Below are 21,828 nucleotides of genomic sequence, written 5' to 3'. Positions count from 1 at the left end.
TATGGAACCTGTGATCGGTTGTACCTGTACTTTAGTGATACGAAAACTCGCTATTCACTCAGTTTATGGTCAATAATAAGATTACGTAGGAGAGATGGCCGAGTGGTTCAAAGCGTAGCATTGGAACTACTATGTAGGCTTTTTTTTACCAAGGGTTCGAATCCCTCTCTTTCCGTTTCTGTTAATTCACCAACGTTACCGACCACAATGAAATTTCTAGTAAGAGGAAAATCCGTCGACTTTCTAAATCGTGAGGGTTCAAGTCAAGTCCCTCTATCCCCAATAAAAAGCCCATTTTACTTCCTAACTATTGTACCAACCTCTATTTTTCATTAATGGTTCAAACAAGATTCACTATCTTTCTTATTCTACTCTTTCACAAACGGATCCGAACTACCTTCTTTGGATCTTATATGAAGGCCCCACATGCAGTAGACATCAATGATCAGAAGTACATTGCTTTTGTTAAGAAAAAGTTGAGTGAGCAATTCAAGATGTCAGATTGATTTTCTCTCAGTTATTTTCTGGGAATTGAGGTTGATCAAACTAATGATGGTTACTATCTCTCTCAGCATCGCTATACTCAGGATTTGATCTCACGCTCAGGTCTTACTAATACACACACTGCCGCTACACCCATGGAGCTCCATCTCCAATTGCGCCTTAGTGATGGTACTCCTCTTGAGGGATACCACTCGCTATCGTCATCTTGTAGGCAGCCTTGTGTACCTCACTGTGACCCGGCCTGACATTGCTCATGCAGTCCACATTGTCAGTCAGTTTGTCAGTGCTCCTACTTCAGTTCATTATGATCACTTACTTCGTGTTCTTCGGTACTTGGGAGGCACATCATCTTGCAGATTGCACTATGTGAAAGCTCTAATCAACTTCAACTTCATGCTTATTCTGACTCAACTTGGGCGAGTGATCCTGTTGATCGTCGCTCTATCACCGGTTATTGTCTCTTTCTTGGCACTTCTCTCATTGCATGTTTTTCCAAGAAACAAACATTTCTCGTTCTAGTGCTGAAGCTGAGCTTCGTGCCATTGCCACTGTCACGTCACAGCAGAGATCGTATGGCTTCGATGGCTCCTGGCTGATTTTGGAGTTTCGTGTGATGCACCCACATCTATTCTTTGCGACAGTACTGCCGCTATTCAGATTGCCAATGATCCAGTCAAGCATGAACTAACCAAGCATATTGGTTTCGATCACGTCTATCCGAAGTCAATAGAGCAATTTAGAGCGTAGCGAATAGCTAACCTTTCCTCGGGGAGGGAAGGGAGATATGAGAGTAGCGGTATCTTTTGCTAATGAAATGAGATTGGATATGAATGCGGAATTCATTGAGTGGAGAGATGAACTAATCTATACTCTGCCTGTCTTCCATTTCTCTGAAGATTTCGTTTACAACACAACATCAAACTCCAATTTCATGAATTGATAGGTAAGGATCGCTGTCGAACAGCTCTTCTTCATTTCTTCTGGAATTCTTTCTTCTAAGGTAGTAGGTATCGGGTTTTCCTGTTCATACTCCGAACATGAGTTAATATACTATTGTAGAGCAGATCACTTAGGGCTTTATACTGGTTCGACGACTGGGTTCTTGTTCCTTTCTCTTCTTTGTCTGTCCACTCCCTTTGTTTTCAACAGTCTTTGGAGCTTCTGAAGATTCTGCCGCAAGATCCAAGCGGTATCATCGGTGCACCACCGCGTCAACCAGCACCACAGCTTCCTACAACTAGGAGAGAGCCGCAGGGCACCCCCACCCACTCCTGTGTTTGAGGAATTTCATGAATCTAATGCTGAAGGGCGTGGATGCCAAAGATTTCTTTTCCTTGATTTGATGGCACGGATGTTCGCATCTGGGTTGACAAGTGTGAAACCCTCTTTAGGATGTACCAAATCACTGCACTGAGTGAGGTTTCAAGGCTCCGAACAGAGCTGTTACTGTTACAAAGTACAAGGATCAGCTTTTCTTCCCTTCCGGCGAACGGAAAAGAGAGATACGAAGGAGTAATGACGAAAGGTTGATTGTTCGTATGTTCAGTGATGGCGAGCCTTCAACCAATAAAAAATACCTTAAAGAAGATGCGTAGGCCTGAAATCATGGTGCAATGAATATCGTAGATAGAGTGATTTCGATCTCATATAGCTAGCTTTCCTTTCAAAGTGAAACGATTTTCCTTTTACGTTGAGATATTTGAATTGGATTTTCTTTCACCACTACTATCGTAACGCACAGAAAACACTGACGTTTCCGCTCGCTTTCAACCACTGCCACTTTACCTGAGCACTGTGACGCAGTCGGTCAAGTATTGAGTTTCTGCTAGTATATCAAGGACTTATGAGAACTGAAAAGAAAAAAACTAAAAAAGGAATTCTCATAGTTCATTGAATTAAGGGAGGACCATTCGTGGGTGGTTCGTGGAAGAGTTGGGTTCGATTCCCTTTATACGCGATGTGGCGAAAAAGACTGATTCAACGAAATATGCCATGCCAGCATTAAGATTTAAAACGTGTCGTCTACTTCCAGGAAATGTTCGGAACAGAGAACTTTCTCTAATCCAACGCCGTATTCTCCGAAGATTGAGGAACAAGAGGAGATCCATTAAAATAAATCTTTCTCGGAGAGAAAATCTAAACACTAACATCAAATCACAAACTACACAAAAGTTGTCTCTTTATTATGGGGATTTACCCATAAGGGAGATGCACAGAGGAAGAGAACGAACTTCATATATCCCTTTTTTACTCCATCAAGAAACAAGATCGGACGTGATTCCGGTTCGTCTCCATTTTAGTGACACTCTTCCTCAAGCAAGGCAGCCGATAACTCATCGAAGGGTTTGTTTGAATAATGGACTGGTAACCATTACTCATTTGGAAGTTTCCCACGGTGATCTAATATATTTTAAAGAAAATGACGCGAGAACCCGCGGTTTTGAAATAAGGAGATCTTTCTATATCGACATATCAGTTGGAAAAATCATAGGCAAATTCCTACCGGCCATATCAGTTGGAAAAAGAAGAGGCAAATTCCTACCGGCCATATCAGTTGGAAAAAGAAGAGGCAAATTCCTACTGGCCAGAATCTAGAGAAGAACAAAAACAGAATGGTTCCGCTTACTCACAACTTAGAGGGGATGCCGCTTACTACTCAAATCCTTGTTTTTGCAAGTGTTGCTTTCTTATATGCAAGAAGAATACTTTGAAAGAACAAAGAAGTTTGGATCCGCAAAAGTATGCTTAGGCAGTTCCTTCGCTGAGCACAACAGAATGAAGAGGAATTTGTTTCATTTCAAATACTTCTTCTTATTGAAAAGAGGGAAGGAGAAAAACCGAAATCTTCCTACTCGAATAATAAGTCCTTTTGTTTACAAGTCTTCTTTATATAGTAATTTGACCTATTGCTCCGGATCCCCGTTTACTAGGAAGATAAGAATCAAAAGGATCGAACTACCTACTCATTATTCGGAGGTGAATCATAGAACACTAAAAGTTGTGGTATCTTATGGACCTAACATAGGTCACATCCCTCACGACATAAGATTGAAAGATCCAAACCTTCCTCTTCGGAGCGGAAACGGACGTGGCCAAAACATATAAAAAAAGATCGGCCTAGTCGCTCATATGGACATATCTATCTGGATAGAGGATAGTCTAGATCAATTTGGAGAAAAATCTCTCTATATATAGATAGGTATCTCTATGGATAGAGATAAATATAGGGATCCCTATAAATCGAAATATATGGAAAAAGTGCACTTTTTGACTACTACTACTATTTCTTAGACTTTTTCAAGGAAACATCGTTTTTTTGATTTTGACTGAATTGGTCGGAGCGTAGACGAGCAAGCAGAGCCGAGGAAAGAGGTCAGATCGTCATAGAGCAGTCGACTATAAGTATAAGACTGCTGGCCTGAGAGAAGGCAGTCTCTCTCGGGAAACATGGCCCAATTTCTCTTCTTTCTTTTCACACAGGCAACAATTGGGAATAAAACAGACCATGAACATGAGTTTAAAATGTAAAAAAAAGGGAAGTGTGCATTCTCCACTTTCTTATCTCGAAAATGCATAATATAGTGATGTCATGTGTCTGTTTCTCTGAAAAGGTGGGTTGGCCCTTAGGGCAAACAGTAGTGCCAGGTTCCATTGTGGAACGGTCGTTTGCCGGTGACCTTTGTCCGCTGTAGTATGAGTGACTGGCGCATCGCATCCAATCTCTCATGTCAATGAGTCAGTTTGAATGGAAACTTGAATTGAGAGAAAAGGTGTGCTACGCTTCTTCATTCTCGTAACTCAATCAATATCAAGAACATAAAGAGTTTGTATAGAGATTGATTTCTCTTCAGTTCCAATACTTTTTTTGAATGGCTCGTGTTGCGCTAGTGACACGAGGGTAAAACGCTCGAGTTGGCTTGCTGACTCGAGGAGGGAAAGGCTCCATTTGCTTTAGTGAATGGAGGAAGAAACAACCATAGTAACTATCTATGAAATTGATTGATGGACATGAGAGTGGTGCAAGACCGGGACAGAGGAACCATAGGAATGTTATGTCAGGTTCCTTGCTCACTTCTCAAGCCCAATATCATTCCTCCAACTCGGACTTTCATGCTATAATTAAGAACCCCCCTAAACAATGACAGCGTACCGAGCGGGCCCTACGTCTATCGGGGAGCTCAAATCCTCACTAGAGTGACGCACGTCTCGATCAATACATCTCGAATCTAAAGAGAGAATGTTATTGTTATGCTGTCCCCACTCTGGAGTATGATTGACCATATCATCCAGCGAGTGGTCTTAAGCGCTCAGTGCATCCATACTGAACTCGAATGTGCGCGCTTCGGAAGAGAAAGTAATGTGAACTACTAACTGTTATGCCGGCTTGGCCCGATCAAGACTTCTATCCCTCAGAAACTGTCTCGCGTCTTATCCGTGTGCGCGGTTGAGGAAATTGGATTTCGTATTCTTCCTGGGTCTGCCTGGTGGGCTGATGTCGTCTTGTGTTGTAATCGGGGCACGAGTATTCGAAGTAGAAGCGCAAACATTCCCCCTTCCTTGAGAAAGCGCTTGACCCCAAGCCGGTGCATAAGGAAAACGAGTCTTCAGGTCGATGAGGTCCTCCCAAGTATTGTCCAGTGCCATCGACTCGGACCAGCGAATCAAGCCTTGTTCCAGGACTTGATCTCCCTTTATTACTTATACCTACGACTAACCAAAACTTGCATAGGGACAGAGGGATTGTCAGTCTCAGATGGTAAACGAGAGGATACCTGAGACAGTGGGCGGGGGAACAACACGTCGAAGCTTAGAGACGTGAAAAATACAGGGTGCACTTGACAAGTTGAAGGTAGCTCCCGGTGTTAATATGGAACAGCACCAACACGTGCTAGAATCTTGTAAGGCCCAAAGTATCGGAAGGAAGGGTTGTGGTTAGCCCGCTGTGCCACCGAGCTTTGAGAGCATATGGCTTTAACTTTAATGAAACCATATCGCCGACATGGAAGGAGCGATCAGAAAGCCTTTGTCAGCTTGCGTTTTCATCTCTTGGTTAGCTCTGTTGAGGTGCAATTTCAGGTTATCAGTCATGGCACGGCGCTCCTGCAGCCAACTCTGAACGTCAGAAATAGGCGGCTCCTCTGTATCCATAACTTCAATGACCCACAACCTTTGTTCATATCCATAAAGCATTTTAAGAATGGAAAAAATCCAACAAACGAAGGATAGGTAGTGCTCAATGCTCTGCCAAAGAAAGTCATTTAGACCATTTCTGCGGGCAAGAATGCACAAAACAACGCAAGTAAATATCAAGCAAGGCATTGATTCACTCCTTCGGTTTGACCTTCTGTTTGAGGGTTCTTGCCTTGTCCGGGTCTTTTGTTTGAGACGACTGATTTGGGTTGTTCTCGGCCTGCAGGAGAAGACTCGCCTGCACTCAGGTACGCTGGATCGGCAGGAGATGGAGTACCTTCGGATCCAAGAAATCTTTCACTTCAATAAAGAAGAAGTTGCCGCTTTTGAGCTCTTGCTCTATCCAATGTAGACCAAATGCACCAGGGCAAGCTCGGCTAAAAGGTCACTCGGGGAGGGAGTTATAGGCCGACTTGTGGGGAAATCTATCGTTAACCCACTCCATCCAAAACCTGTAGATTCGCATGATGTTCCGTCAGTAGTTTAGGTCGGGATGGGGAATAGGGCTGGATCCGCTAAAGTGAATGTTCACCGGTGTCTTTCCGACCATCCAAAGCCGTAAATAAAAGGCTCATGCTGCGTTTCCCTCAACATCCACCCAGAGGGGGGCTCGCTCTAGAAACCATTGTTGTCTGCATAAGATAATACATACGGCGAAGTCAATGCATCACTTCGTATCCCGCATAAGGACTCCGCTTAAGTTAAATAAGGGAGCTTTCTAGGCCCATTCACTCTACTTAATACTTCGCACCTTGGTCATCTGGACCGTGCCCCAGGAGCGCCAAGGTGATCAATGATAGCAATGTTGAATATGATGTTGTGTCTATTGAAATAACATGGCGGGGGGAAACAAAGGAGATACTGTCTGTGGTACATCGGTCCGTAGTGGGAATATTATGAGCCGAGGTAGCTAGGGGCAATCAGCGTTGTAAGAGCAGGCATCCCCGGTAAGGAGAACTGGAGACCGGACCATATGTCATTAATGAAAAGAAGCGAGGTCTACGGTAGAGGAAGGCTAAAGCTTCAAGAGCGCCCTGTCACTAGACCAACATAAATGGAACTTATCCAAGACTCAACTCAAAAGAGCAACTCTGTGGATAAGTATACCCGACTTGAAAAGATGTCTCTACACCGACTTCCTCCATATCTATCCCTTTTTGGAACCAAGGTGAACTAAAGAAGCAAGACGAAGCCAGCCCACATCTAGAGACATAGTAGTACAAGCAAGGGGATGGTTAAGCGGCGAAGCCAACAAGGTGATCCGCAGTAAGCTCTGGCTGAAATGAGTGGACGAAGTTCGGCTACCGCCAGGTGATCCATTATCCAGTGCCGATGTCGGATCTGCCAGCTCTTCCCATTAATCGATCAACTAATTTAAAAAGTGAATTAAGAGGTGGATGAGCATTTTCAACATAGTTTGGGTCAGCTGAGGCTGGTGGATGAGATGACTCCCCAGTGACTAATTGAAAATAGGATTTACCATAACTTAATGCTCCCGCTTCGATCACCAAGTCAAGATTGAGATGCTTCAGGATCGATATCTTAGAATGGTTGACTTCTTGCTCTTGCGGAAGGAAGGTTATGTCCAAACTCATTTCGTATTCGATAACCCAACCGTACAAGAAAGAGGGTACTAGTTAGGTTGGCCTTAGATACTTGCTTCTTTTCTAGTCAATCAAGATCGTAGCATAGACGCTTACTATCTCCTCCATCTAAGGAAGATGAGGTTGATGGTAGTAGCCTAAGCGCTAAGAAGCTTAAATCATGCTACTTCAACTATATGCTTAATAGGTCGATAAGCTTTGATTTGAAAAGGGGCTTAAGTCATCGGTTCCAATCCGAATAAGGGCTTTTCTTGTGGTATGGTTTCAATTAGCCTTCGAGTCTTCTATTCCGGCTAAGTCCCCTATTGGTCCAGCCAGTATTCTATTTTCTTCCTAATATCCATCCTTTGTTGTCAGCCTGAAAGTGGTCTAAATCTGCGCTTCCCACTCCGTAAGCATTTCTTAAGGATTCCAATCGGTATATCTCATTCGATTCGGGAATCCCTTTGGCTGTCTGCTAGTCGACCTATGCCCGATCATTCAGTTTGCGATTTCTCTCTCTCTTTAATACGCAATTCTCTTCGATAAGAAGGGTTCTCTTGTGTTCCAGGGTTGATTAAGCGTCTGGTGGAACAGGGATACATTGTGTGACGCCAAATTGCCTGACGAATTGATGAATATGGCTCAATATAGACTGGTCCAGGTATACCGGTCAGTCTTGAGCCACCAGGATAGCCTTCCACATATCCTGTTCCTCCCTTGAGTAGTAACTCTTTTCTAACCTTAGAATCCTGAACCAATTTTCTCCAAAGACTCTGTCATTGAAAGGAGTCCATAGGTTGATAAAATAGGTTTTCATGAAAACCACACGTAGATAGAAAAGGTAAGAGTTACACGTGCCAGAAGCGAGGAATACCGCTCGGAAGCCCGATTGAACTTGTCCTCATTCACTGCTATCTCCATATATTGGATGCCAAGCTTGAAAGGGTAATGGTCCGAGAGGATGGGGCCGTAGTCTTCTATTACGCACGCTACACCGACGATATGGTCTTCGGCTTACCGAGAGGGGATAAGTCCACGCGAGTCACCCAGGGTCTCAAAAAGATCTTAGCTAGAGTCCTTAGGGAGCTCCTACAGGGCTTCACTTCTACTGAAATTTCCAGAAAACAACCCGGGAGGCTACAAATTATCGGCTTGCCCCTGTCTCTGAAAAGTGAAGGTCAGCTCCACGTGGGTATTCCATCCAAACGATGGGAGAAGAGGATGACACTTGTTCGTATTGAAAACCGGAGACGAAGGGAAAGAGGTTTGATTGGAACATGTTCTACAAGAACTCCTGTGTAGAACACGCCCGTATCTATTCTATGGGCTGGCTCCAGGCCAACCCTACTGCTGAAGTAGAAAGCATCATATTCCGGTTTTTCCAACACTTGATCAGGAACCGGGCGCAGAAATTCCTTGAAGAGAAGGGGATGCCTACAACCAATGCCTAAATAAAGGCATATGTCGAAAAGTGCAACTACTAATAGATTCAGTAAAGGAAGGCCCGGAACGGTCTGAGCTACTGCCCGAAATAGAAGAGGATGACTAGAGTAGAGGAGCCTAATTCCAATCCAAACAATTGACGAGGGAGTCTAATTATTTTTCCGTTCATGATTGTTTCAATTGCACTTTCTTCATTTACGGGTTGCTTGGAAAGTGCGATAGTTACGGCGCTTGGAGTATACGGATTGAATTCTTCCTTCTTCTATAGGTCTTTCTGGGCGGCGAGGCGGAAAAAAGGTGTAGAGATGGAGAAGGTACATAAAAAAACGATTTATAAGGTAGAAAAGAGGCATCCACCAGTCATTGAGAACAGCTAATCCCGGAATTAGCAGGTCGGTATGCGAAGAGAAGAGCCCAGCTTGTAGCTGTAGAATTGGAAACGCTGGCTAGATATATATCTATAAAGTACTCTATAAAAAGGAAGAGGTCACTATCGCTTTTCCCCTAAAGACAGTGTTTCTTCAAAAGAATTCCCTGCCTCATCAGGGTCTTGCTTCGATAAAGGTTTAGCTTCTCTTGGACCCAAGTACCACAAGCCAGCCTTTTTACCTCGAATATATTATGAATGACTTCCTTTGCCGGATTGGTGAATGGAAAAGATCATCAGTCAACAAGGGCAGACGTTAGGTACTCTTTTCCTGTAGTAAAGGTCATTTGCACAGCCATTTTCTCACTCCCTGCTGCATCATTTCTATATATGTGACATGTAAGCTCATCTCGCCGATACTACTATAAGATTTTTACTGACCCTATCCGATCAAGGCACTCATTCCTGCTGCCATTGCTATCTATTTGACTTCCCAAGTCAATGTAAAAACCCCCACAGGTGGGTGATCCGGATCCATTGCTGCACCGCCCTAACCAAAGAAGAATTCCCTGCCCCCATATCCGGCTATCCGAAAAGAGAAGGAACTACCCGCAGGTACTATTACGACAGTGAAAGACTGGCTCATTTTTAGAAAAGTGAATGCAGCTCCCCCGGCCAGGGGTCTTTATTCTTAGGTCAATGCACCGAAACGTCCACCTTCCATCTGCCCCGGCAGAAAGATAAGTTCCATCTTGCCAATTTGGTCTGCAAGTAGAGAGTTGTATGAGGCTCAGCCCTAGAAGCATGAGAAAAGAAAACCCAGGAGCCTTCAGAGAAGAATGCCCACTTCCCCCACTACTGAAATATGAACCCTTTCGAACTCGACCTTTACTTAAGTGAGTATAGTATCTTGCAAGTTTACCCTAATTAAGATAACAACATCTGCCATCCTCTAGGCAACCCACAGCTGGCACCATCCCCTATAAGGCAGGGCTTATTAACTCTGTTAATTGCTCCTCATTCATCCATTATAAGATGAAAGCGGTATGGCTATGTATCCCTTTGCTTAGATTCTTTGATACTGCAGTTGGGGATGGAGAGGCTATAGGAATTCTTCAATATAGCATTATTCGTTCCTGTGACCCCTTGTCCCGTAGGTTTGGTTTACCTTGAGCGCATAGAAATGACAGAATCCACATTCCATCATTCCTGCAGCGAGCATCTTTATTCACAAGGACAAGTGTTTCCTTCAATCGGTGTGCGCCACTGGATCAGGCTCCTTAAATTCAGGCACAATTAGAACCAGTTGCTGGAATAGGTGTTTTGGCCGGGTCACCAATGCAAGGAAGGAGGCAAAGAAGGTTGTGGTTACATGGACTCTAGGGAAGCGGATCCTGACAAAACAACTTGCTCAGAATACGCTTTACCGCCAACTGATAAGTAGTTTCTAGCTGCAAGCAAATAAGGCAGGCAATCTATAAAATTAAATATCATACAAAATTACTCCACTATTGCCTTTTGTAAAGACTCGGTATCTGCCGCCTCTGCTTTGGCAGCTTGTTCAGCTTCATACTCGGTGTAAGTCCTCTCATTTGATGGTATTGTGTACCTAACGCTAGTTTACTAGCGGCTAGTTTTTGTTTAAAGACAGATCTATTGCTTTTCTTGATCCGCTGAAATAGGCCCTCGTGCGGGTGGCATGAGGAAGAAGTCAGAGCCTATTAGGCCCAAGCGAAGCTTTGCAGCGAGAGTAGTCAAAGATCGGATAGATTCGAACCACAATTGCTAAGGCTATGCCAGCTCAAATCCTGTAACGAGCAATCTCAACGGCTTCCCTAAATGCCGCCATCCGCCATTCCGCACGCTCTGTGACACTGAAATGTTCACTTGCATGGAGGGTTTGTTTCGTTGAAGTCACCCATGCATAGCCATGGCAACTCAATCGACATGTTCTATATATGCAATCGCAGAGGCGAAGTATTATTGTCACTCTGGACTCGACACCCAGGGCTGTGCCGATCCGCTTGTCCCTCTAGCTCGTATTATAAAAAGCTGTATTTCTATGTAGCACAAGTGACTTACCATCCTACCAAGGATCCCTAGGATTTCCACACTCAATAAATCGAATCAATTTTTTCTAGTGGTTGGTGAGGCGGGTAGCCTCGATCGGTATTCTATATCAGCGGACCCAACCCTCCCTTGCATCTAAGGCACATTTCATCTCTGGGCCCGCCCCCAACAGATATCGGTACAGGCCATGAAGGCTTCGCCCTTCTCAAGTGCAAGAATGAACAATATCTTACATAAAGAACAAGAGCACGAGTTGCGTCAAATGACCAAAAACAGTCTATCGAAAAGAGAAACTTGCCACTCAGCAGGCAGGGGCACTCACTATCCAAAATCGGTAGACATCAAGCAAGAGATGGAGCTTCTGCTAGGCCTGGTTATCCCGAATCCTTTCCGCCCCTTCGTTTTGAGGTTATGCTTTGGCCTACCTAAAACTTGTGCTTCTATAGTGTGATTCATTACGGTGCTCTCTCCCAATAACAGATAGCTCTAATAGGGCAATAGTGGAGGAAAGTCTTCATGAAAAAGATGGACTTGTTACTTTTGAATGATAAACTTATTCGGGCAGCTGGGAAAGAAGAAGGATGACTTTAGTCAAATTAATGAAGCGATCCCGCGGATACAGAAGTTGTGTTTGAAGTATGAGCTGCTGCTTCTGTTGAAAACAACATTTTTGCATGGTTCTTAGCTCATAGTGTGTGTGGGTGATTTCCATAAAATAGATACCATTGACACATTGATTATACCGAGTATGCCCCTCGGCATGATCTTTCGTTTAGCCCACTGTAGAAGATGATCACACTTTGGAAGAGAGACAGTCGTTGTTCGACCTGAAGAATTCCTGGATAATACGAGGGCTGAAAACCTTCATCGACAAGAGGACATGGTTTGCATGACCGTGGCTCAAAACTAACATTAATATTGGCTTACTCGTACTCTGGAGAAGGATCTGTGCCCTTTTTGATAGCCGAGAGGTAAGTAGGCCATTGAAGCCTTAATTAAGCCTGTATTCTTCTATCTACGATATTCTATCCATGAAAGGGAGAAGCTCAAGTCGAAGTGTGTACCAATAGTAGAAGCAAGAAGCGTAGGTCTTTTTCGGCCACCGATGACACATGCGCCAGGAAGAAAAGCATGATCGTATACGGAAACTGGAGCTAGATCGTACAGATCGTAAAATTCACCATGAAAGATGCCTTATGACCTAAACCTCACACAAGCTAATGAAAATGACTATCTATTTTGACAGGCGGGACTGAACTAGTACGAAAATTGACCCTTAGGTTTGTCTAGGTCAACGGGACCGCATAACGATTATGCTTTGAAAACGGCTCTGGGTCCGTCAGGATTATGAGAAGTTGTACTCAGTAGGGCTCTTTTGGAGAAGTTGAGTAGCACCCTCGTATTCTAGTTTGTGATTAATCTAAAAAGGAAAGGCTGCTGGAGGGAAGGATAGAATGGTTCAGTGGGATTTAGAAGGTATGCCTTTTTCTTCTTATTTACTGGCTCGGACACAGGAATTCTCGAGGAAGAAAAGCAAATGTCATTTCTCAATTGTCACCGCCTGGCAGAAAAGCTTTTCTTTCTTCCTACTACATACGATATTCAAGTGCCCGTTTTCCTTGTTCACATGAGGTGAACGTCCATGCAGAGGATACCTGGAATACCACCCTTAGCCCCGTCCGTCCATTGGAATCGCTGGCTTAAAACAAGTTCTTCTAGCTTAGCTCAGCAGAAGCAAAGGACGAGCCGAAACTCTACCCACGAGGCTTGCTATCAACCATCATGCCGAGGATCTAAATCCGTCCTCTCGGATGAGGAGAGCAAGAGGGATTGCACGACGAAGTAGATCTGCACGTGGAAAGAAAGGGGTCAAGCGGATACACGATTCCAAATTACTCCTTTCCGGCCAAGAAGAGAGGATCTACAGGGTACAACGTAAAGTGTTTTGATCGCATTGGAAAAGACTATCCATACCGACCTAGAGTCGTCAGCCATCGCACAAGCAGGCAAGCCAAGTTCCGATACAATTAGAGAGAAGCCAGCCTTTGGTATAGAAGCCATCCATCAGTCTATCATTGTCAAGTGACTCATCGCCCGTGGGACTTAGAAATGATTGATTCGAAACCGACCTGGACTCTTTCTTTTTTGGCATGGAATTCTTAAAATGCATATTAAAAGTGAAATAGTTGATGTGATGGATGTGCCCGGTATCGATCAATGAAACATCGGCTCGACGCAGGATTTCAATAGAACGAAAAACCTCGTAAGTAGTAGTAATTGAAAGCCCTGGGACTGCAACCGGAACTACCCGATCCGCTGAAATATGATACGAAGGAAGAAAGCTCAATACAGGTTCGAAGCTTCAAACAGAGCCAGCGAATCCACGCATGGACAGATCGAGGTAGCAACACCACTTTAGGAGATTAAACAAATGTTCAGTGCTCTAGTGAGGATTGAAGTTCTAAATAAAGAAATTGGCTTTTGATAGGCTGGAATCGGATCATTGTGCAATGTTATGTTTTTCAATCCAAAACTGATTCGTTTCGTTGGTAGAACCCACGCCAACTCTTTTCTCTAAATAATAGAGAGATCTTTTGATAGAAGTTTGACTTCTATCAATGCAATGAAAGAACTATCCCTTCCTATTTGTTTGTCCTAATGAGACAAAAAAGAGCCTCCTTCTTTACCACTTTAGGGGATGGGGGTGAAGGGGGGTTTACATACAACCGGGGCAAAGTGGTTTATGATTGAATCTCAGAGGCATTCTTATCATTTGGTAGATCCAAGTCCATGGCCTATTTCGGGTTCACTCGGAGCTTTGGCAACCACCATAGGAGGTGTGATGTACATGCACTCATTTCAAGGGGGTGCAACACTTCTCAGTTTGGGCCTAATATTTCTCCTTTATACCATGTCCGTATGGTGGCGGGATGTTCTACGTGAATCCACGTTGGAAGGGCATCATACAAAAGCTGTACAATTAGGACCTCGATATGGTTCTATTCTCTTCATAGTCTCGGAGGTTATGCTCCTTTTTGCTTTTTTTTGGGCTTCTTCTCATTCTTCTTTGGCACCTACGGTAGAGATCGGAGGTATTTGGCCCCCAAAATGGATTGGGGTTTTAGATCCTTGGGAAATCCCTCTTCTTAATACCCCTATTCTCCCTTCATCCGGAGCTGCCGTAACTTGGGCTCATCATGCTATACTCGCGGGGAAGGAAGAACGAGCAGTTTACGCTTTAGTAGCAACCGTTTCACTGGCTCTAGTATCCACTGGCTTTCAAGGAATGGAATATTACCAAGCACCCTCCACTATTTCGGATAGTATTTATGGTTCTACCTTTTTATTAGCAACTGGCTTTCATGGTTTTCATGTGATTATAGGTACTCTTTTCTTGATCGTATGTGGTATTCGCCAATATCTTGGTCAGATGACCAAGAAGCATCACGTTGGCTTTGAAGCAGCTGCATGGTACTGGCATTTTGTAGACGTGGTTCGGTTATTCCCATTTGTCTCTATCTATTGGTGGGGAGGTATATGAAAGAAGGGAACGAATAAGTGGATTGAGGAATAAAAGCTCGAAGACAAAGAGAACTTCTCCGGGTGACAGGACCACCCTGGCAGCGTGGCTTCTGTGTCGAGCAGGAAGCCACAAAAAGCATTGTGCTCTTGTAACTGATCTTTTAGTAGGCGAAGTTGCCCAATTCTGAAATCACTACAGGCAAAATGCAGGAAATTGTGAGTCCTAAAAAACAGATGCACCACGATCATTGACTTACATCACGATATCTTTTTCTTCCTCATTCTTATTTTGGTTTTCGTATCACGGATGTTGGTTCGCGCTTTATGGCATTTCAACGAGCAAACTAATCCAATCCCGCAAAGGGCGGATCTCGACGTTCTCGTCATGGCCAAAGCGCCTAACGAGGGTGACTTTCCCCTAGAACAACCTCCCGTTGGCGGCTTGCCTGACCTCCGCGAGGAAATAGCCAGGTCTGCCCCTCATGAAGAAATTCTGTCGGAGCTAAGCTCCTGCGTCAAGACAATTTTCGAGGAAGTAGGAACCCAGGTTCCTTTAGAGGAAGGGCAGTCTTTGCGCGATTTCACAAAAACTCAGGTCTTATGGGATGGAGAGGGCGAGGGTGAAGATACTCTTCAGGATATCTTTCGAGCCTACCTGGAAGAGGGAGAGGAAAGCGAGTTCGTTAGAACCGCCGCAAATTTGGCGAGAAAATATCGTCACGCGGAGCTACGAGAGCCTGAGACGCCAGATCCCGAGGATCCCGTGGTCGAGCCTGAGGCTCATTCCATGAAATCCCTTGAAGGCACAGAAGCAAATGATGGGGTTAAGGAGGGAGGCCCGTCTTCTTCGCGGAAGCGTAAAAGGTGGGATGAAGATTCGGGGTCCGAAGATGATGATTCGGGGGGATCTGGGGTTTCTTCGGATCCTGTTGAGATCATTTACGAAGGGGACGCACAAACCTGTCCAGCAGATGTAGATAAGATGCGGAGTAGGTATCCATCTTTGCAAATCGAGATACCGAGGCCTCCTATACCTGTAGGGTAGAGGGGGGATAGAAGAGAGGGTATGTGGGCTTCTATCAAATAGTGAATACCCGGGAACGACAGTCGCTCGACGTAAGGAGAGGAACGAAATATCAATAGAGGCACGAAAACTGCTGGGTATGAAATTTGGGTAGGGTTGGCAGGGAAAGTCCAACTGACACTTTCTTTGATGCCCTTTTTTCTCCAACTGGCTCAGAGATTGCATTTGCCCTTAACCTCCTTTGAATCCATCGTTTAGACCCTCTCAATTGGTATTGGCATTGGCTCGAGAGCAAGGACCTTATTTGATCGCTTAGAACTTGATGGAAGGAAACTCACTCGCTCGAGATATGCTTAAGCTAGCTCAGGAAGAGTACTAATTTGATATGCCTTAAAGAGGGGATTCAAAGAACATTTAAGTTTGAAGTGAAAACAAAACAATAACTAAAAAAATTGACTGAGGAACTATCTAATACAACTATTACTTTCGAGGACAAGAAGGATGCTCTATATTTTTTTCCAATCCTGGCAAAGGGAAAGCCAGTAGAGTATGCCTTGGTTTAAGAGAGGAGCTCAGGTCCATCTTGTGCTCACAATACATCTTATTTAGCAGGACATCTTGGGCTCTTTAGAGAAAGGCGAAGTCTCTACTTGTTAACCATGGATGCGTGTTATATTAACTTATAGAGTGAAGAACAAGCTCACTTTCCATATCCCTTTCGTCCGGATGATCGATTGCCTCATTCTTCTTCGAAAATAAGTGCATTTGGCCATTGTGTTTTTCCAACTTTCGTAATAGATTTGGGCATGCATGGTTTTCAATAGATAACCCTAGGCCTTCTTCGTTTCCCCACGGGCATTCACTTCTCTTCAAGCTCGGGATTAGCGAAACATGGATCCGATGCCCATCTCTTTTTCCACTTTGCAAGGCTGAGAGACTTTACCAATTGATAAAAAAAAGCATGAGCAGGATCAGCACAGGCAAAATCGAATAAAATGGCTTATTTGCACCTTTCTTTGGTAGGCAACGAATCTCACGGAATGTGGGAATCTTTTACAGATGTGAATTCTCGCTTTAACGCTTCGATAACATACTTAGAATCAGGTATCTTCGGGACCGGGGCTCGCCCTCAACAGATATTGTCTTTGCTTCCGCTGATGTCGCGTCAATTGCCCGAGGGAGCATAACACTGCAGGCCGCAATGAACATGCCTGCTGCATCTCAGATAATTGCTCCAGTTGCACCAATTCCAGTATCCGAGACAGAAAGCAGCATCCACGTGAACTTTGACTATTCATATTATGGGAAATTCCGAGGTGAAGGATGCCTGCTCAGGTCATGATATCACTGATCCAAACTACCAAATCTGAATCCTGACTAGTTAGCGAATCGTGTGCTCTGTGCGAATGTCTTTATTAGTCTATTTCATTTAAGCCCAAAGGATCTTCGAATACCGACTGGTCGTCCCAATCCAATCTCCCATCTGCTTATTCCAATTTTTCCTATTCCTAGCGAATCAAATGAGATTTCTGTTCTTCCATCAAGAGGAGATAGTTATAGTTATCGATAAAGCTAAAAAAACCTGTTGACATCGATAAAGCTAAAAAAAACCTGTTGACATAGAATGCAATCGAAATAGAGACAACTAGGCGAAAAAAAGACCGAAAGCAATAAGAAACTTCTACTCCCTAGGTGGTTATTTGCCGCATAAGACAGCGGTGGAAGCTGAAGGAAAGAGTGGGCTTTGAATCTAGGTATGCTATCTAAGGATTGCGCTGTGCCTAGCCTACCTTTACGAACATACCTCTGTCTTTCAAACAAAGCCCTTTGTGTGGAACTACTCATATTTGTTTTCTAATTGCTTTTATCGGGCCATCGAGAAGTCAGTCAGCGGTTGGCTTGAGTCCTCAAGTTGGTCTTTAAGACACAGCAGGGCCCTACACACAGTACACCTTAGTAGAAGGTAGATTTCTCTCACCCTATGTGCAATCAAGCTCAGAGACTTGAGCCGCAGAATCCCTTATTTCTTTTCTTTCTCATCGATCGAAAAAGGATGAACTAAAATGACTTGATTTGAAGCCACTTCTGACTTGGATTGATGAAACTAGAAGATTATTGGATTGGATTGTTGGTCTTTCACTAATGGAGCATCTCAGCCCTAGCCTTGAAGTTGAACATCCGGGGATATCTAAATATTGAACCAGTGATTCAAAAGAATGGCAAGTCAGCGGTTATGTCTTGACTTCAGAAACAGGAATCTTGCCACTCCAAAGGACGAGTATCCAATGCCGATAGCTGACCTACTGGTAGATTCGGCAGCTTGTATTGAGCCTCTTGGATGCCCACTCAAGATATAACCAGGTGCCAATCGCCGAAGAAGATATTAACAAGAATTTAGATACCCTGGTCCAGTTGGTGCCTATGATTTGTCGATCAATTCCTCGGGTCAAGGGGCGCACCTATGATGTATAATCTTCACTACTAGTCAATCCAGGGAAATATTCCTTTTGGCCTTTTATAGATGGATACCTTTTTCATAGAAAAAATCCCCTTTCAGGTTTAATGATCAAGCAGCGGGGTACCGATTATCCTCTTTTTGCCGGAGGAAGCGAGGAAACAGAGCTAGCGGAATTTCATTGTAAAGAAAATGACTCATAAGGAGGTCAGTCATAAAATCCTTAAACACTAGATCATGACTATATACCCGGATCTCATTCCTTGAAAGATCCCAGGTCGCTTCGCTTAATCAAAGATAAGAAATATCATAGCTGCTTACGAATGCCATCCAACGAGGTAGAACCACCTTCTAATCCTTTTGGAGTTTGAGAACAACGTCCACTTGGATTTTCTATACTAGTTAGCCGCAGAAAAAGACGAAAGCGAGCCAAAACATGTAAATCAAAAAACAAAAGAAGGGAACATCCACTGCTGAAATACACTTGCATCGTCGTTAAACAGGAACTCAAAAACGGCACTATAAAATTGGAATTATGGAATTTGAATGGATTGAGTACATCAAGTTGAAGAAATTAACGTAATAAGCGATATTCTCAAAAGATTCGGTCATGCCAGAAACCTCAGTATGCATGGCACTAAAAAAGGGTACAAAGAACCTGAGATGCAAGTAATGGCTGAATAGCCGGGGAAACACTAAATAAAGACAAGTGTCATCCGGACTAACTTGATTGATTGAATCGAGAGATGGAAATGCCATTGAGAGATTAGAAGGGATAGAGAAAACGTCACATAGAGGTCGTGCTTCTGCTCAGTCCAAAAGAACAATCTGAGTGAGGATAAGGTGGTTTATGTTAGGGTCCGAGAAAGCAACTTGACATGCCAATCCTAACAAGAATTCCACTCTTTCTGGTCATGGCAGAAACCACCTCTTGGAAAGCAGATCGAAAGCCAATCGTTTCAGAAGATGATGACCCTCTTGTGCTCCTACGTTCCTACTAGTTGGTGGATGAAGAATAGGAGAGAGCTTTCTTGAGTAGAAGATAACCCGCGAGAAGGATGTTTTGTAGCGCTTTCTCATACAAAAGGAAAAGGCGTCACGACCGATCGATAAAGAAAAGAACCGCAGCGCTGTCGCCCACCCTGCTTTGGGCACGGGGAGGCGAGAACCACCGCTTTTAGGAAAGAAGCCTACAATTTGATTCTCGTCTCATTTCACTTGCCTTTTCTTTCATTTAGTCTCGTTCTGAGAGTGGAATCGAACCACTCACTCCGTTTGGATTTCGAGTCCAAAGGGCCCAGCCAGCGAAAGAGGATTTACAGTCCCACGCAGCCTGCCAGAACCTTTTTCTTGCTTGATTTTTATACGATTTTTTGAGCAACTAGCGCGAAAGCCGTTGCGCGTTAGCGCATCCGTTTTCTTTCTTGATTTTTATACGATTTTCTGAAGTGATCTGTCCAACTAAGTTGAAAAGGACACTACAGTGTGGCTACACGTGGTATAGGGCTGCTCGTCCCGCCTGGTGTTGAGAAATGACATCCAATCTTTCAGTACCTAGAATATATTCTAGGTGGATAAACTTATTTTTGATCAGCATCAATGGGAGATCTGATGTTTTAGAATGACCTTCCCCCGATCAGAGACGGGGCTTGGTCTGGAACGGATTGAGACGGAAAGCGGTAATCAATTGCCGCGTGGTGGAACGCTTGTTGGAGAAGGGTAAGCGCCTCCATGTCGTAGGGGTGGGTAGGCCAATAGAAGACTAGGGAACTTAGCCTAGCCACTCAGTTCTGCCCCGAGCCAAGTCTATTTAGTGTCAGCGAACACATACCACTATCTATATATAGGTTTTTCTTTTTCGTAGAGGTTGTCGCTTAGGTCCTTGGACCCTTCCTTCATGAAGCTTGAGGAAGCACTCACTTTTCTATCCACGGCATTCTTGGTTCTGCACTTAGTCTTGAACCTGTGTTGGTTTGGGATGTCAATCTCATTCGTCACCGGTGTGTGCCGCGTACTATGATTGCTTTCTTCTTGCTGTCAAATCCCAGTCTATCTTTCACTGAGCTTCCTTCGCCTGGAATTCAAAGTCCAAAAAAAAAGAAAGAAAGCGTACTGTGAGGTATGAATGATCAAATGTCTACGGGTGTCAGTGAATATCATGGGGTACGAACTTCTAAGTTCATGGCGTAGGGTATTGGATAGGCTGGTCCGCTGGTCGAAGTCATTGCAGGGTGTGCTACGGACTGTTGGGGAACGTCGCATGGGAAACAAAAATTTTCCTACGCGCACGAAGACCTATCATGGTGATGTCCATCTACGAGAGGGGATGAGTGATCTACGTACCCTTGTAGACCGTATAGCAGAAGCGTTAGAGAACGCGGTTGATGTAGTGGAACGTCCTCACGTCCTTCGATCCGCCCCGCGAACAATCCCGCGATCAGTCCCACGATCTAGTACCGAACGGACGGCACCTCCGCGTTCAGCACACGTACAGCTCGACGATGATCTCGGCCTTCTTGATCCAACAAGAGAGACGGAGAGGTAGAAGAGTTCTCCGGCAGCGTGACGGCGCTCCGGAGGTTGGTGATGACCTTGTCTCAGCAGGGCTCCGCCCGAGCTCTGCAGAAACGCGATCTAGAGGAAAAACCGTGGAGGTATGTGGTCGGGCTGCCTTGGAAAAGTCGTCTCAAATCAGCCCTAAAACCTCCGTATATATAGGTGGGAGGGAGGGGGCCTTGCCTTGGGGCTCAAGGAGCCCCAAGGGGGTCGGCCGAGTCCAAGGGGGAGGACTCTCCCCCCAAACCGAGTTGGACTAGGTTTGGTGGGAGGGAGTCCCCCTCCCTTCCCACCTCCTCCCTTTTTTTTCCTCTTGATTTTTCTTCTCTTGGCGCATAGAGCACTTGTGGGCTGTCCCACCAGCCCACTAAGGGCTGGTGTGTCTCCCCCAAGGCCTATGGGCTTCCCCGGGGTGGGTTGCCCCCCCCCCCCCCGGTGAACTCCCGGAACCCATTCGTCATTCCCGGTAACTTCGAAAACCTTCCGGTAATCAAATGAGGTCATCCTATATATCAATTTTCGTTTCCGGACTATTCCGGAAACCCTCGTGACGTCCGTGATCTCATACGGGACTCCGAACAACATTCGGTAGCCAACCATATAACTCAAATACGCATAAAACAACGTCGAAACTTAAGTGTGCAGACCCTGCGGGTTCGAGAACTATGTAGACATGACCCGAGTGACTCCTCGGTCAATATCCAATAGCGGGACCTGGATGCCCATATTGGATCCTACATATTCTATGAAGATCTTATCGTTTGAACCTCAGTGCCAAGGATTCATATAATCTCGTATGTCATTCCCTTTGTCCTTCGGTATGTTACTTGCCCACGATTCGATCGTCAGTATCCGCATGCCTATTTCAATCTCGTTTACCGACAAGTCTCTTTACTCGTTCCGTAATACAAGATCCCGTAACTTACACTAAGTCACATTGCTTGCAAGGCTTGTGTGTGATGTTGTATTACCGAGTGGGCCCCGAGATACCTCTCCGTCACACGGAGTGACAAATCCCAGTCTTGATCCATACTAACTCAACGAACACCTTCGGAGATACCTGTAGAGCATCTTTATAGTCACCCAGTTACGTTGCGACGTTTGATACACA

The 21,828-nt window shown here is 44.6% G+C and overlaps 2 protein-coding genes across 2 annotated transcripts; both read left to right on the top strand.

Moving 5' to 3' along the window:
• Positions 1-1,992: 1,992 nt before the first annotated feature.
• Positions 1,993-3,325, top strand: LOC123446238 (ribosomal protein S4, mitochondrial-like). The gene has a single exon (XM_045122912.1). It carries the CDS (start codon positions 2,497-2,499, stop codon positions 3,097-3,099), a length of 603 nt encoding a protein of 200 aa, XP_044978847.1. The 5' UTR covers positions 1,993-2,496; the 3' UTR covers positions 3,100-3,325.
• Positions 3,326-13,340: 10,015 nt separating this feature from the next.
• On the top strand, positions 13,341-14,759 carry LOC123446237 (cytochrome c oxidase subunit 3-like). The gene has a single exon (XM_045122911.1). The coding sequence runs from the start codon at positions 13,859-13,861 to the stop codon at positions 14,699-14,701; it is 843 nt and encodes a 280-aa protein (XP_044978846.1). The 5' UTR covers positions 13,341-13,858; the 3' UTR covers positions 14,702-14,759.
• Positions 14,760-21,828: the final 7,069 nt, after the last annotated feature.

Source organism: Hordeum vulgare, chromosome 4H, assembly GCF_904849725.1.
Source record: "Hordeum vulgare subsp. vulgare chromosome 4H, MorexV3_pseudomolecules_assembly, whole genome shotgun sequence".
NCBI lineage: Eukaryota > Viridiplantae > Streptophyta > Magnoliopsida > Poales > Poaceae > Hordeum > Hordeum vulgare.
This window is presented reverse-complemented; position numbering and strand designations above follow the sequence as displayed.